We start from the raw sequence: 15,440 nt of genomic DNA, 5'->3' as shown, positions 1-15,440 counted from the left end.
TGTTATAAGGTATCAAATCAAAAATGTATATGTTCAGTGCAGTAGTAGTATGTGCCTTTTTAAAAAACAAAACAAAAAAAGAACAACAGCATTATAAAGACTGTGTTTAGGAGAGATTAGTTGTGGATTAGCAGTAGCTGTATGAGAATGTCCAGTACATTCCCAGTAACAATACAGCGCTCTTAGCGTACACAATACAGGGATCTCCATTCAGCTCATGGTGAATTGAACAATTCACCATGTCCATTGTTCAAAAAATCTGTGGAACACTGCAGCGCCGTCGTCGCTGAGATATTATCTCCACTTTTTACACCACATCTGGTTGTTTTTGTTGCATTTTAAAGCTTTGTGTCACATGCTGCTGGAAAACCGCTTTAAATAGGTCAAGAAAAAAATTGTGTTTTAGTTAAAGTCCTTGAACATGGTAAGAAATTGAAAAAAAAAATCCAAGGCCCCTTTTTCTTGCTGTAATAAAAATATATCAGAAATTGTGACACGGCTAATATGTATCAAATCAAACCATGAATTTTCCATGAGAAGAGTGCTTATTTGTTCAACATCTTTATAGAAATATTTTTTAATTTTACAGTTTAACTTGCAGAAGGTTGCATCTTCACCACCAAACCATTTGCTCATTTGCTTTGCACAACAGCATTTGTAATTCAAAATTCAGGTAGAATATAAATAAACGGCATATAAAGTGCATGCACACACACACACACATACGCATGCCACAGTGGTGCAGTGGTAATCTGTGATCCACATGCCTATAATCCTCATAAATATTGAATATTTGATGACTTTCTCATTGATGGAGCATGACACCTAGGCGGCCCACCCTCTGCTAACTGTAACACCCGTGGGAGGGGGGGTTGTTCCCGACAGCGGTCTAATCTCAGGGAAAGCATCTGAGCCAGCAAAACTGACAAGACAGTAAAGGCGCCCGCTAATGTATGTGTAACACATCTTATTTTAGATGAAGCATTGTTTGTATAAATCAAATCGCTACAGACATGAAAACAGCAAAGGATGCAGTGATTCAAAAAGATGTGTGCATGTGTGTGTGTGTGTGTGTGTGTGTGTGCTTGCATGTCTGAGAGAGTATGCTGTTGTATCTGTTTTTCCTCTTACAATCTGACTTCTGCTTGCCTAGCAGGGACCGTAATGATGGTCGTCAGCACTGGCTGGTTGCTAGGTAACAATTACCTGACTGTGCTTTGCTTGCACTGAATTACACGGTGGGCTATGTGTGTGCATGTGTGTGTGTGTACGTGTGTGCACAGAAACTGAAATATACAACAACATAGAATCTTAGCCACTGTCTCCAGTTTTAGGGCAGAAAACACCCAGGAGCAGAATCACTGTGGTATTATTAGCCCAGCACTCTTTCTGAATCTTAGCTGTAAACTTATTCTCAACTTCTATTTTAATATTGTTTTCACAGAGCTTCAAATTTGTGTGTAAACAAACTGTTTTGCAACTGTAATCTCATTCTTTATTCATGTTTGATTTAGATGTTTTTTGTTAATTCTCTGCGCCTTGCATTATTGGTTTTACTTCAGTGTTCAAGTGTTTATGGTCGTGTCCAAGTAGAGGGTGGTCGGGTGGATGTGACGAGGGGCAGATGATGATGTCACGTTACACGAAACCTCAGGATAGATGACCAGTAGTTTTGGGGTTTTTTTTCCTTCTGATGATTCTGCTTTGTCTCTTTTTTTGTAACGTTTTTCCTACTTCTGAATAGAATTTTTTCCAAAACTGGAAAACCTTCCTGCCTCCTTCCTGGCTTAGACTTCTCCACCCTGAAAAGCCTTTACTGAAACTAAAGGGTTTTAGTAAAAGTACTTCACTGAAACTCTACGGCTATGGCATTTCCAGGTCTAACTGCTCTCTACCATTATGAAGTTCTTATTTGAACTCAAACCATTAACCATTCTATTAACTTGAACAAACTTTTATCTTTTAAATTTTGCTTAGTCGTTGTCAAACGAAGGTTTAAAATATGTGCTGTATGACCTGCTCCTTGGAGGTGTACTAATTCAGGAAACAATCATACTGATCTTATTCATAGATTAGAGATACCCTACTGACACTGATCGCTTAGGTCAGCAGTAGTTAGTCACTTCATGGATCAGCTGGATCCCAGTTGACAGAACAATTGGCCCTTTTTATGTTACTGTAATGTTAAATTCCCTCCAAGTCCCATCAGTTGTAAAGTAAACAATACATCCTCAGTAAGGGCACTGACCCTGGCATCAGGAAGCACAGATCAAGGAGAGACTCCTCTACTATGAACTGATCCCGACAGGAGGCCATGGCACCTCCCCCAAGAACTGCGTGCCAGCTCTCCCAGACATGGATGATATATTTGGAGATCATTAAATGGTCCTAAATGAGACCCTGGCGTGAGAGCGAGCTCTGACCATCTGGCCCCATTGTGAGCGCCGGAGCTCTGTTCAAACTCAGCCAGCAGCATCCTCACGCCTGATTGGATGGTTGATGAGTGTGCATGAATATTCCAGCCAATCAGACAGCCTTATAAACAATTACCCAAACCTCCCTCAGTCTCTACCTTTCCCAAATAAACGGACCATCCTAGTACATAATGTGTGTGTTTCCCTGCTGTAGTCAAACTGTTTATAAGGCCCCAACTCTTTTTTTACATTAGCCCCATAGTAAGCACCACTAATTCTCTTGTGATAATATGTGATAATATTATCACATATTTACTGTATTCTTCACTATGAATCAGATGTATGTGTAACAAGTTATTGTTTATTTACTGTCTGAGAAAGGTCTGGTCCTCTGTCACTATTTGAACAATGGAAATGTCGTGGCCTTTCATGACATTACTTGAGGGTGAATGAAAGCATGTCAGCGGTGAAAAGATGTCCTTTTTTTAGGTTTATTTATTTGAGCTGTTTTTGTCTGGCCATGTTTTCCAGGTCACAAGCTCAACAAGGATCTGAAGCACTATCTGAGCTTGAGGTTTCAGAAGTCTTCTCCTGACCACGAACTGCAGAAGACAATCCGAGCCAACCTGTATCGTCATGCTGTGCCTTGTGAGTATTACTTTTTGTTGTTTGGGTTTTGTTTTTGTTTTTTACATAATTTCTTCATCACTGGCTTATTTTATGGCTTGTTTACCATCTTTTTTTATTTAATCCTTTCCTTTTTTATATAAATTATTCTGTTAGTCTTTATGTTCTTGTCATCATTTAAAATTCGCACAAGCTTTGCTTCTAATCAGCGAAAGGGGAAACATGTATTTTTCAAACACACTCGCTGTCATTTTTCTCATTACTGCCCATTAAAGCCACTTGTGTTGACCACGCCAGAGTACCATTTTTGCAGCTGTCTCACATCACTGTGAAAGATACAAAAAACATGGCTCAAGCCAAACACTCCGCGCTGTGCCAGACTCCACAGCTGGGCTCACTTACGTCACAAACAGTTGGATGTGCGGCTGGGTAACACAGCCCAGCTTTACTCAGTTCATTTTCCTACTGTACTCATGTCACGTTTGTGTTTCCAAAGCATTTGGCTTGAATTGTGTCGGCCACGAGGCTTGAGGCCTTAAGTGTTTCAGCAAAGCAGCACAGTAGATGTTTTCAGCTTGCAAGTGTATGTTAATGTTTCCCCCTGAGAACTTTATCTGATTATGATATGTACAGACATTAATTAAACAGGCACAACAGAGATCAGCATCACCATGACCACTCGCTCCTGTTTCTCTGAAATGGGACTTGGTGTTGGTTTGCATGTGTTTGCATTGCAGTGCTTCCTAATAAAATGTGGCTTCTAGTCTAATGGATTTTTTTCTCTCCCTGGGTCACTCTCTTGTTCTTTGCCTTTTCGCTCTTTGCTCCCCATCTCTGGGTGTCTTTCTCTTACTCTCAGCCATGTGACTGGTAAATCTGCCTCTCTGAGCCTCACCCGGTGCCCTCCCTGGGATTATGATGTTCTGATATATTGAAAATAGATTCCTGTCCGATTATGTGATGAGCATGTTGGACTCTTACGAAGTTCATTGTATGATGGAGAGGCCCCTGTGTGCTAGGACAGTGCTGACATAAACATCAAAACGAAAACTAAACAACAAGAGATTTTCAAAAGAATGCTACTGTAAGGTGGTGTAAGAGAGACCCAAATGATTGCAAGGATTTGTTTCTATTTTTTTTAACTTTTTTTCCCTAAGAAATTGTGGATACAAATAGAGATACAAAGATCACTTCCTTTTTAGAGATAACTGTCGGCAGATTTAGTAAAACTTTTTAAGATGTCTTTAACTGCAAGAAATTAATCTTTGGGTCATTGCACACTGGTTTTTATTTTTACAAGAGCGCTTTTATTAAGAGGCTGCACTTTTATCATAGCTGACTGATGAAATCCACAAGAGAGGAAATGTACCAGTGCAACTGAATTGTCATCATGAAGGTTGGTTTAAGTCTCTAAGGTCAGTGAGGAGTGAGATGTAGGCAGGACTGTGCCTTGTATGCTCTCTCTCAAAGACTCTCAATGTTTTTAGAGCTCTTATATTGTGCTTTTATGACTTGTGATACAGTGTTTAACTGATCCGTCATTGACCTTAAAGACTCTCCTAACAAATGTGTACAGAACAAACCTCTACATAGCTAAACTTAGCTGTTAACAGGACTAAATATCAGTGTCAGGGACCAAACAGTAAGGCACATGGGGCAAATATGTAAGAAGCATTTTTTTTTAAATCATTTTTAATTAAATGAAAAATTGTAACACTGTCCACAAAATCCCAAATGGTGTAAAGACATCCAAAAACTCAAAATAAATTCAACAAAAGAAAACCCAAGCTGAGATTAGGTTTATATATCTAACTTCACCTAACAATTCAGGCACACGGATTTAATGTAGACACAGGTTAGACAGAAAAGGGTGGGGCACTTAGCCAAACAATAACAACGAACAAACTTAGAAAACTTTAAAATAACATCAGTCAACTAATATTTCTTATAAATCAAGATTAACTTATATCAGATATAATCATATTTCTAATATATATCTATATAGATTTTTTCAAGTCTCCCTCCCAATTTCATATCCCCTGTTTTCAGTCCACTGTTGGACTCTTCCATTTCCTGCTCATATTGTATAAAAATCTCTCTAACCCAGCTGGTCAGTTTTTTGGAGCATGGTGGAAACACTTAGGGTAAATGTTACTAGCAAATAAATAAAAAAGCCTAAGACAGAACTGGTCACTATGTACTCAGATTAGAAAACAAATGCTTTGAATAAAGGTATTATCAAAGCAAGATTATGTGCCAATTTTTTTATTTAATTATGTTTGTGTGAAAGATAAAAAAAAAAAATGAACACTGAAGGGTGCCTGGTGGAGCCACTACAGCCAGTAACATGTTCACATTGGTAATGCTGATATGTAGCTGGTGTAATCTACCAGATTTGCAACAATAATTTAGCATGTGATTAGCACTAAACACTAGGGGTGGGGAAAAAAATCGATACTGTGTAGTATCGTGATATTTTGTTTGCTAATAATGTATCGATACAGGGACAGCAGAAATCGATATTTTGTTACAAAAAAAGTTTTTGTGGAATGGAACATGCTCTGACTTCAGAGCATGTTGTTCAGCTCCTTTTTCTGAGCAAGAATCCTGACATTCCTTCACTGTCCAAATGTGTTTAACTCTTTTTTTGGCAGCAATAAACATGACAGTTTGCTTATTTTAATTTAAGACATGTTTTATTTTAATTAAGTTTAAAACTTTTTTATTTAATGTAAAATTATATTTTGTTTTAATTTACTTTCAAATTCTTCAGTTGCTGAAGGGGCTGCATAGTTTTCATAAATTGCATAGTTCACAATAGCTATAATTGTACCAGATGGTTGCATTCAGTTAAGTTGGACTAGACTGTAATACAAACCGTTCAAGTTTGTCAACAATAAAACTGACTGAAATGAGAGAAAGACTGAGTGTGAAACTTTGATATTAGATAAAATGAATATTGATAAAGTTTACCTTTATGTACAGAATCTGAATATTGCAAAATATTTTTAAAAATTGCAATAATATCGTATCGTGCGTTAAGTATTGTGATAATATCGTATCGTGGGATGTATGGTGATTCCCACCTCTACTAAACACACAGACTGATCAACCAAGCTATTGGTTTTGCTGGTTTGGCGTCAAGGTTGTTGAAACGACCGATAAAAATATGAGAAACGGTCATAATAGCAGTCGAATATAATATATACTGACATGGCACTTTGCTGAATATAATGTAATCGGCCAATTACATGGCAGCAAGCTAATGCATTTTGACGTGGTCAAGATGACCTGTTGTAGTTCAAAGCAAAGATCTGAATGAGGAAGAAAGGTGATTTTAAGTTCTGAAAGATTGTTGGTGCCAGATGGGCTTGACTGAATATTTCGCTCCACTGGAATTTTCCCACAGGACCATCCATAGAGCTTGCAGAGAAACACTGGAAAAACATAAAAATATCCAGAAGGCGACAGTATTTTGTGTTGTCCTCAGAAGAGAATGGCCAGACTGCTTTAAGCTGATGGAAAACAAACAGTAGCACAATCACTTGTTGCACTTTCTGTATGCAGAAGAAAATGTAAAATTGGAAAATGTTGCTTGGTATGAGTCTACTTCTACTTCTGCATCTAGCTGGTAGGATCAGAATTTAACCATGAAAGTATGGATCCAACCTGCCTTGTATTAAAAATTCAGGCTGATGATAGTGGTGTAATGGTTTTGGGATATTTTCTTGGCACATTTTGGGCCCCATAGTACCAGCTGAGCATTGTTTAAACACCACATCCTGGATGACGATTGTCACTGACCCCGTCCAACCCTTTATGGCCACAGTGTGCCAATTTTCTAATGGTTGCTTCCAGCAGAAAATGTCACAAAGCTCAAGACAGATCAAACTGGTTTCTTCAACATGAAAATGATTTCACTGTACTCAAATGACCTCCACTGTCACCAGATATCTTGCACAGGAAATTTGCATCATGGGTGAGCAGCCAACATGTTTGCAGCAACTACTTGATGCTGTCATGTCAATATGGACTAAAATCTCTAAGGAATGTTTCTAGCAAATTGTTGAATATACATATATTCAACAAGTTATATACCACAAAGAAGGCACTTTGGAAAGCAAAGGGGGTTAAACCCAGAACTGGTAAGGTATATCTCATGAATTGTCTGGGTACGTTGTTGAGGGGACATAAACATTTGTCATTTATCTGAATTTTTTGAGTATTATAGAGTATGTTACAGACTTTTGCACTGTCCACTTCCTGCTGTGACAAAACAAATTTCCCACGTGTGGGACTAATAAAGGTTATCTTATCTTATCTTATCTTATAGTACTGTGTATGAGCTCATTGGTTTCAGTGATTCTGATAGTAGGGCTGGAGGTGGTTTCACATCTGAACGCATTCTTGTCTGTTGGGACTTTGTCAGTGAGCTCAGGGAGTCTTGTCCTTGGTTTTGTGGCTACCTTTGTCACGGTCTGAGGAGGCAGACCATGCGGTGGACCCAGGTGCGAACACACGAGAGTAGACTGGAGTAAACTTAACTGAAAGCGAGCCTTTATTGTGACTGGTGACAAGGAGTGCAGACAAGGCAGAAATGCAGTGACAAACTAAACTATGACTAAACTGGGAAAGTAAAACTAGGAAAAAACTATGAAGACACAGGAAACCATAACTATGAATACAACACTGACATTGAATACAGACTTTCAAAGTAAAACAGGAAACATGGAGATTAGACATGACATGAACTAAACATAACCACGCAGACATGACGCATGAACCAGGGAGACTTAGTACAGGGGGAGATTACATAAACAACTAAGGAACAAGACTAAACAGCAATCTAGAAATTAACTAGGTGAACTAAGCTAAGGCACAAATAAATACAAAAGATACATAAAACTCAAACACTGGGTCGCTCGACCCAGGACCATGACAACCTTGGCCACATCGTTCATTCTCAGCTCAGCAGATGCTACTGCTACAGCAGTTAGGTGGGCATTACGTAGCTCAGCTAGACTACTCCAGTCTATCAGGGTCAGCTCATTATGTCCACACTGCTCACTACTGTTCATATTGTTCTGTACTTTGGATCTTCAGCTTCAATAGTAGCTTTCTTACACTGACGTTATAGCATTGAGCTACCAGGTCAATGTGGATGTTTGCCTTCCACTTATCCATAGTACATGCATTGTAACATGATATGGCTTGGCTCGACTTGGATAGTAGCATTCCATTAACTCCTTGTCCGTGACTTGTTCCACTAGCCCACCTCTCATCAGTATTTGATGGTTCTCCAATACCTTGCTAAGCTGGGTAACAACTGAACCAGTATGACTTTAGTTGCATCTCTTGATCATCTTCCAAGGTAGGGTTGGGGTTCTAGCCTCGAGCTCCTTACTGGATGCATGGTTTGACCAGGATTCGAACCCCAACCTATTGTTCCAAAGACTATCCCGCTGCTATATAGTAAGCAGCTGGAAAGACACACAAAGACACACAGACATATTGTCTTGTGGCCCTTTTTGGGGCACAACACTGTGTGTGTGTGTGTGTGTGTGTGTGTGTGTGTGTGTGTGTGTGTGTGTGTGTGTGTGTGTGTGTGTGTGTATAACATTGAAACGTTTATATTGTTTACCCCCTTTCTCCCTTTTCCTGTTCCGTCTGCTCACTCTTTAGTGACTTACTATCCCTGCCACCTCCTTTATAGTGTCTCTACCACAAACAGACGCACACATGCAAATATAGTCTTAGCATGACAAGGCAGAATAACAAAAGCAGTCAAATAAAGGACACACTTCTCAGCCCTGTGCTTCCTTTGTCTGTGTCTCTCGTGTCTCCTCCCCCTTTCCTGGGTACATGTGTTGCTCCCACTCCACTTGGTTGACTCGAACAGGTGCCTTTAGCGCTGACACTATCTGAGGTATTTCTTTTTGCTTTTGGGCTTGTGTGTGTGTGTTTGTGTGTTTATAGTAAGAGCACCTCTGCCTCAACCCACCCTCTTCTCCCGCATATCCCCACTGATACAGATGGCCATTGTTATCATGTGCAGCAAATGTCACAATTGATAGACAAGTTGCTCTCTCGTGGGATTCATTTCTCTCTCACATCTACAGCTGCTGCTTGCGGATGAGGGTTATCTCAGCGTTTTGAGCAACAGAGTGAACCAATCTTCCCTCCCCCACCTGATCTCTCCCTCCCTCCGTTGCTCTCTCTCTCTGCTCCCTCACTCTGTCGTTCTCCTCTCTTCACATCAAATCCTCCTGTGAGTGTCAGCGTTCCTGTGGCTCGGCGGTGGCTGCTGCCTTCCTCAGTCTCTCTCTGTCACACTCTAGCTGCTCCCACCGTGTCCCTGCCTCTACTGCTCTCACCCACCATCTCCTGCTCTCTCTCTCTCTTTCTCCCTCCCCTCCTTGCTATCTTTCACTCCCTCGCTTCCTTGTTTTCCACTCCACTGCCGATCTTGGGGAAGTCATTGTGGGAGACAAATTTCTCTGTTTGCCGTTCACACAAAGAAAGGGATTACGGGTTGATTTGTTGGCTCCGGGCTCTCTCTGCATCCAGGCAAGTGGCAGCTCCTTATTCTATCCTTATTCGCTCCTTCTTTTTTTTCGCTCTCACCATCATCTACAATCCAAAGCCTGTGATGTATGCATGGTAGTGTGTGTGTGGTTGATGCTGTGTATATAGGCTAAGGGAATCAGGGAAGGTGGGGGTAGGGGTGGGAATTATGTGAGGGAAAGAGGGGGGGCAGGCACACTTGGAGCAGGCACGTCCAACCCAGAGGGACAGATGGCCAGTAGCCCTGGTGCTTTTTCCTCTTTGGTTTTCTAATTCACCCTGCAGGCTTTGTATAAGGCCCACTAATACACAGACCTTCTCTTCAAGAAGCAAGAGATGGCTGCTCTCTTTAGCTAGAAGAAGGAGGGGGGGCATCTGTATGTGATGAACGGACAAGGTATACGAGAGGAAGGAGGAGGGGGCTGCTCTAGAGGCAGAGCAGGTTTTTAAGAAGGGGTTACTACAGGAGAGAAGAGAAGATATGAGGAGCTGAGAGGGAATGGAGAGGGGGGTCATCAGCCTTGAATACATGGAGGTCAGGTCCAGATGCTGCTCAAACAAAAGGGCTTCTCTGGGGGAACGGCAGGGGGAAGCGTGGCACTCGCCATTGTGTGTGTCGCTGCATTGCAGGGTGCTGCTGGGGAGCCTCATGCTAATGATGGCCATTCATTCTTGTAACGGATGAGTGGGCCCCAGCTTCTGTTTGCCTTCTTTTCACATACACACGGTTCATATTTCTTTCGTGACCAAATATCAGCTGCGTTAACACACAATTCTCTCTAGAAAAGGCAGAGGAAGGAAAAATGATGGCTTCTAAGCTCACTGAGGAAGCTGGGCAAATATGTGTTTTTGCATAGTAATGATGCATGAGGACAGGTGCAGCCTCTGTGTTCAAGGACTTTGTGAGGTTTATGTTTAATGCATGTGGTGTTTGTTTTTAGTACATTTTGCAGATACAGTCACAAAAGACTATCATTTCCTACTATTAGAGTAAATAACAGAACCAATTTTCAAATCTACAAAAGAACTGCAGATCTTCTTCCTTGTTTGTCACTGTGATTGGCAAGTGGGTGAAAGTCAGCCCTGGAGGCTATGGTCCTATGTTGTTTTGTTACTGACAATTTCCTTCAGGCCCTTTTCTTATGGCACACTATTCAGAATTACCATTGTCAAAGCACAACCTCTGTTTCTCTTTTTATTTCTGCACTTGGAGGTAAGAACAAACTGTACTCTGAGCCTGGTCTTACATCAACTTAATCAATACTGCTGAAGAACCACTGTGATCATGAATATAAAGTGAGGCTCACAGTAATGTTATTGTTATTTAAAATCCTCATTCTGCTTTCCTCATCAAGCTCATCCATGTAAGACGGCCATGCTTTGATCGTGTGAATACTCAAGTAAGGATGTGAAAACCGTTGAGAGGCTAGTCTCAGTCACTCGGGTCAAGTTAAGGTGATCAGGCCCTGATTATTGAACCACTAGCTTGTTCTTTAACTGTAGAAGTATTCATGTACTGTAGTTCTCTCAGTTTAGCTCGGGGTGATTGCACTCCCTGCATGCTCAGACTAGACTCGTACTTCAGCAAAAGTAGAGCCCTTTGCCTCACATGAAGGAAAAAAAAGCTTGTGTGTTTAGAGAATATTTTTGACTAGCTGGCAGTCAAGCTAGCTGGTTAGCTGTTAGTGTTGTGTGTGACAATGACACCTCTTTTGAACTTTTTGAGTTCAATGAACTAAATTGTGTAAATAAACTGGCTGAACAAGGATTCTTTGTTGTGATCATGAAGACTAGTCTGTGTCTGTCTGTCTGTCTGCCTCGTGATGATTTGGATCTGCTGTGGTGGCCAGCTAGTCTACATTCTAGCTAGCCAGTTCCTGCAAGCAGTGACCATGACTGTGGCTCAAAATCTCTACAATCAGATAAAATCAATCTTCAGATTACGGTATCAGAGTTTGGATCAACACTCCCTTACTCATGATAAAGCCATAGTTGTTGTCAAATTGCACCCAGATTATTGCCCGACTGGTGCATTAACTACATGACATATTAAAAATGGACCAAACCTCATAATGTCCTTGAGGGCTTTTCTTTTTTATATCGTAACTGGTTAATTGAGTAGTGCATTTGTCCATTTTGTCCATCATGTAAGTGATGAGCACAGTTTTATATGGCAAATTGGTTGTGTTTTTAGAACTATTTTTAGAAACATTACATTTCAAGGTTGGCTTGAAATCCTTTAAATCATTGATTTTTTGCCCCTGCGGGCGGTTTATCCTTCAAGCTCGGGTCCTCTACCAGAGGCCTGGGAGCTTGAGGGTCCTGCGCAGTATCTTAGCTGTTCCCAGGACTGCGCTCTTCTGGACAGAGATCTCCGATGTTGTTCCCGGGATCTGCTGGAGCCACTCGCCTAGCTTGGGAGTCACCGCACCTAGTACTCCGATTACCACGGGGACCACCGTTACCTTCACCCTCCACATCCTCTCGAGCTCTTCTCTGAGCCCTTGGTATTTCTCCAGCTTCTCGTGTTCCTTCTTCCTGATATTGCTGTCATTCGGAACCGCTACATCGATCACTACGGCCGTCTGCTTCTGTTTGTCTACCACCACTATGTCCGGTTGGTTAGCCACCACCATTTTGTCCGTCTGTATCTGGAAGTCCCACAGGATCTTAGCTCGGTCATTCTCCACCACCCTTGGGGGCATCTCCCATTTTGACCTCGGGACTTCCAGGTTATACTCGGCACAGATGTTCCTGTACACTATGCCGGCCACTTGGTTATGGCGTTCCATGTATGAATAGGATGAGGGACCTATGGATATATATATATATATATATATATATATATATATATATATATATATATATATATATATATATATATATATATATATATATATATATATATTTATTTATTTATTTATTATTCTGAGTATATGGTACTGTTAGACATAATCTCTGTTTAGAATGAGCCTTCCTGCTCCTAGTCATTAAGCTAAACTAGGCTAATCTGCTTGCTATAGTTTCATTTCAGTGTGCATATATCAGAGTGCTTTTGATCTTCTCTAACTCTCACTAATTTTTCACTGCAGCAGTGCTATTATAAGTTACTTTTTTACTTCTAGTTGTGGTACAATGAGGGCTTATGTTGAAGTTGGACCAAGTGAATCCGAACAAAAAGCTGCAGTCCTCTTCCCTCAGGGATGCTCTGGGGTTTTGTGATCAGGATGCCTGGGCAGCAGTCCATGTCTGCACAGGTACAGACCTGTGCTTACAAAGGTTTCCTTTGGTCAGCCATTAGGAGCTTAATCCCTGAAAGTTACTAATTAAGTCAAGCCTCTCCGGACTAGTCTGGTCAAAGGATAGTAAACGGATCCAACCAGCAAACGCCGTACATAAGCATTTAGTAGACTATATGTGGCAATATATGTGGTATTGTTCTTCTACTGTATTCCCCTCTCATCTTTCTGTGCTGTATTCCCTTCTTTAACCCAGTGTTCAACCTTAGGGAGGTTTTCTCAGTCAAGGCACCTGCACAAAGCTGGCTGTATATCACGAGGGACCATGTGTTAGGTAATGCCAAGAGTCTATATTTATGACTAAGATAGCTGGAGAAGGGTAGAACAGAAAGGCAGATGAGAGAGAGAGAGAGAGAGAGGCAGGCAGTGGGCGGGAGTATGCAAGGGGCTGTGGGGCTGCAGCCATTGGCCTCAGACAGGAACTGGAGTGTGAATAGCTCACATTGGCTTAGCCTCTAAGCTGGGCTGGACCTCTAATTTGCTCTGCTTGTGGAGCTTTGAAGAAAAACGGCAGCTGCCTACTAGCTGCCTGCCTGAATGAGTTTGCAAGCTGGGAGCTAGCACTTGCTCACAGACAGCTGGATGATCCATGGATGGTTTGGATGGAGCAAGAAAAGCAGAATTCATCCTAGTCAAAGTCACCCTGCTTGGATTTATCTTTTTGAATATTTCTGTGGAATAACCAGAGAGAACGGGCACAGAAGCAGCGGCGTAGAGGTAATCTGTGACATTTACTACTTCTCCTGGGAATGATGCCGTGTCTTCCGGGATTACGTTGAAAGAGATGTGGGTGGGGAGAATAGATGGATACACAGAGGCAGAAATGCAGGCAGGTGGATTTTTAACAGACTGTGGGAACCGGTGCTTATGCAGATTTGTGGTGTGATATTGATAAGCTGTGATGTGTTGTGCTGTGCGTCTTTGATGACGGCGGCTCTCTTAATCGCACACACATGCATTATTGTCAGTCTGAGCTGATGTTTGATTAGCGGCTCACTTTAAACGCTGATCTGTTGACACACTACCATAGGAGGACATTTTGCCCTGCCCCTGGCTCCTGCAGCTACATCTTTTTCTTTCTGTCATCCACCTTTCCATTTCTCCCCTTCTTTGAGTCACCCTTTCTTGTGCACTAGCTAATCTGTTCTCCTCTCAGCTTTGCCTTTTAAATGAAAGCTCCTTTCTTCCTTTCCAATTTTGGGTTTTATTTCTGCACCGGTTTCTAGTAGAAGGCGAAAAACCCCACAAAAACCCAAACTGAAATCTTAATGTTATTTCATTAGATTTATAGCTAATAACGCTTCAGATTTTATATGCTTGCCCACTGTTCATTTTCAGTCCTTATTCTTCGTCCCCACATTGAAAAGGAGGGAGCTGTGGAAGCAGCAGGAGAGCAGTGGCTGGACTCGGCAGTGAGGAGCTGAAAGAATGCCCTGTTGTGCTGGGCAGCAGCAGCATTGTGTGTCTGGCCTCCTTCTCTTTAATGGGCAACTCCGTCATTCCTTTATTGAAACAATCACAGCGAGAAACCTTTTCTATGTTTAATAATAATTAAATAAATAGGCTCTTTGATACACAACCTGGCCTCTTCATAAGTAAAGGGCCGGGTATTGTTTGAAAACTTTCTATTGTAGCCCCAATAAAATAAAATCGCTACACACTGTGCTGGTAAAATACTTTCTTGTGAGAGCATGATTTTTCCATATTTCATGAAAGCAGCATTAAGGTCTTTGACGTCTTAAATGTTCAACCTCATCTAAACATTAATAGTTGTAAGGAAAAACACATCGGTTGTGAAGATGGTTTCATATTTTATTTAAAATGTTACCATCTGATCAAAAATCAAATAAGCAAAGGTATAAATCGGAAACTGTTCAGGTTGAATAGCAGGGCTATCCAAGTTATTTTCCTAATAATATTTTCATAATAAATATTAGCTTATAAAATATTAAAAACTAGAGATGACAAATGTCATTTCCAAGTCCTCCAGGCCCTGTAGTAAGCATTCTGTCTGACAAACAGTCCAGAACACAAACATATTTAGTTGTGTAAAACAGAGAAGAGTGAAATATTCAGATTTGAGAAGCTGAGACTGAAGAATCTTTTGCATTATTACTGAGGGCGTTTTGTTTTTTTGGCATTTCATAGACCCATTAGCTGACAGCCATCCATACACTCACACAGTTTTACTACAAAAATAGTACTGACATACATGGTGACACAGATACTCTACGCATTTGTTTTTGATAGTTTTTCAAATTTGCCTTTTTTGCCTCTATTTTCTTGTGTAAGACAGGAGGAGGCATTGCAGCACCTTGCTGAACCATCCCCAGCACACTGGTAGTTAACCGAACCTGCTACAGCATGGCATGCTCCCAGCAGCTGATAGGATCTGGAGTGGGATTGCTATTTGCTTAATCATTAATCTGAGGGCCTCCACTACATTGATTCTCTCCCTGTTCCCCTTCATCAATCATTATGGGCCAGCATTTCCTTTAATGGGGGATAGAAGTGCTGATTGAACGCAGCCATGGTA

The 15,440-nt window shown here is 41.1% G+C and overlaps 1 protein-coding gene across 20 annotated transcripts in view; it reads left to right on the top strand.

Moving 5' to 3' along the window:
* LOC113013040 (membrane-associated guanylate kinase, WW and PDZ domain-containing protein 1-like) overlaps nucleotides 1–15,440 on the top strand; it is a 92,336-nt gene that overhangs the window by 25,694 nt on the left and 51,202 nt on the right. For 13 of the 20 annotated variants that reach the window (XM_026153612.2, XM_026153611.2, XM_080295189.1 and 10 more), the window contains exon 2: nucleotides 2,946–3,062. In XM_026153612.2, coding sequence (XP_026009397.2) covers nucleotides 2,946–3,062 — 117 coding nt within the window. Of the gene's footprint in view, nucleotides 1–2,945; nucleotides 3,063–9,276; nucleotides 9,609–13,344; nucleotides 13,622–15,440 lie in introns of those variants that run through there. The other 7 variants (XM_080295197.1, XM_080295193.1, XM_080295191.1 and 4 more) reach the window with 3 other exon arrangements.

This window comes from Astatotilapia calliptera, chromosome 20 (assembly GCF_964374335.1).
Source record: "Astatotilapia calliptera chromosome 20, fAstCal68.1, whole genome shotgun sequence".
NCBI classification, from domain to species: domain Eukaryota; kingdom Metazoa; phylum Chordata; class Actinopteri; order Cichliformes; family Cichlidae; genus Astatotilapia; species Astatotilapia calliptera.
Note: the sequence above shows the minus strand (reverse complement) of the source record. Positions and strands in the feature narration are given on the sequence as shown.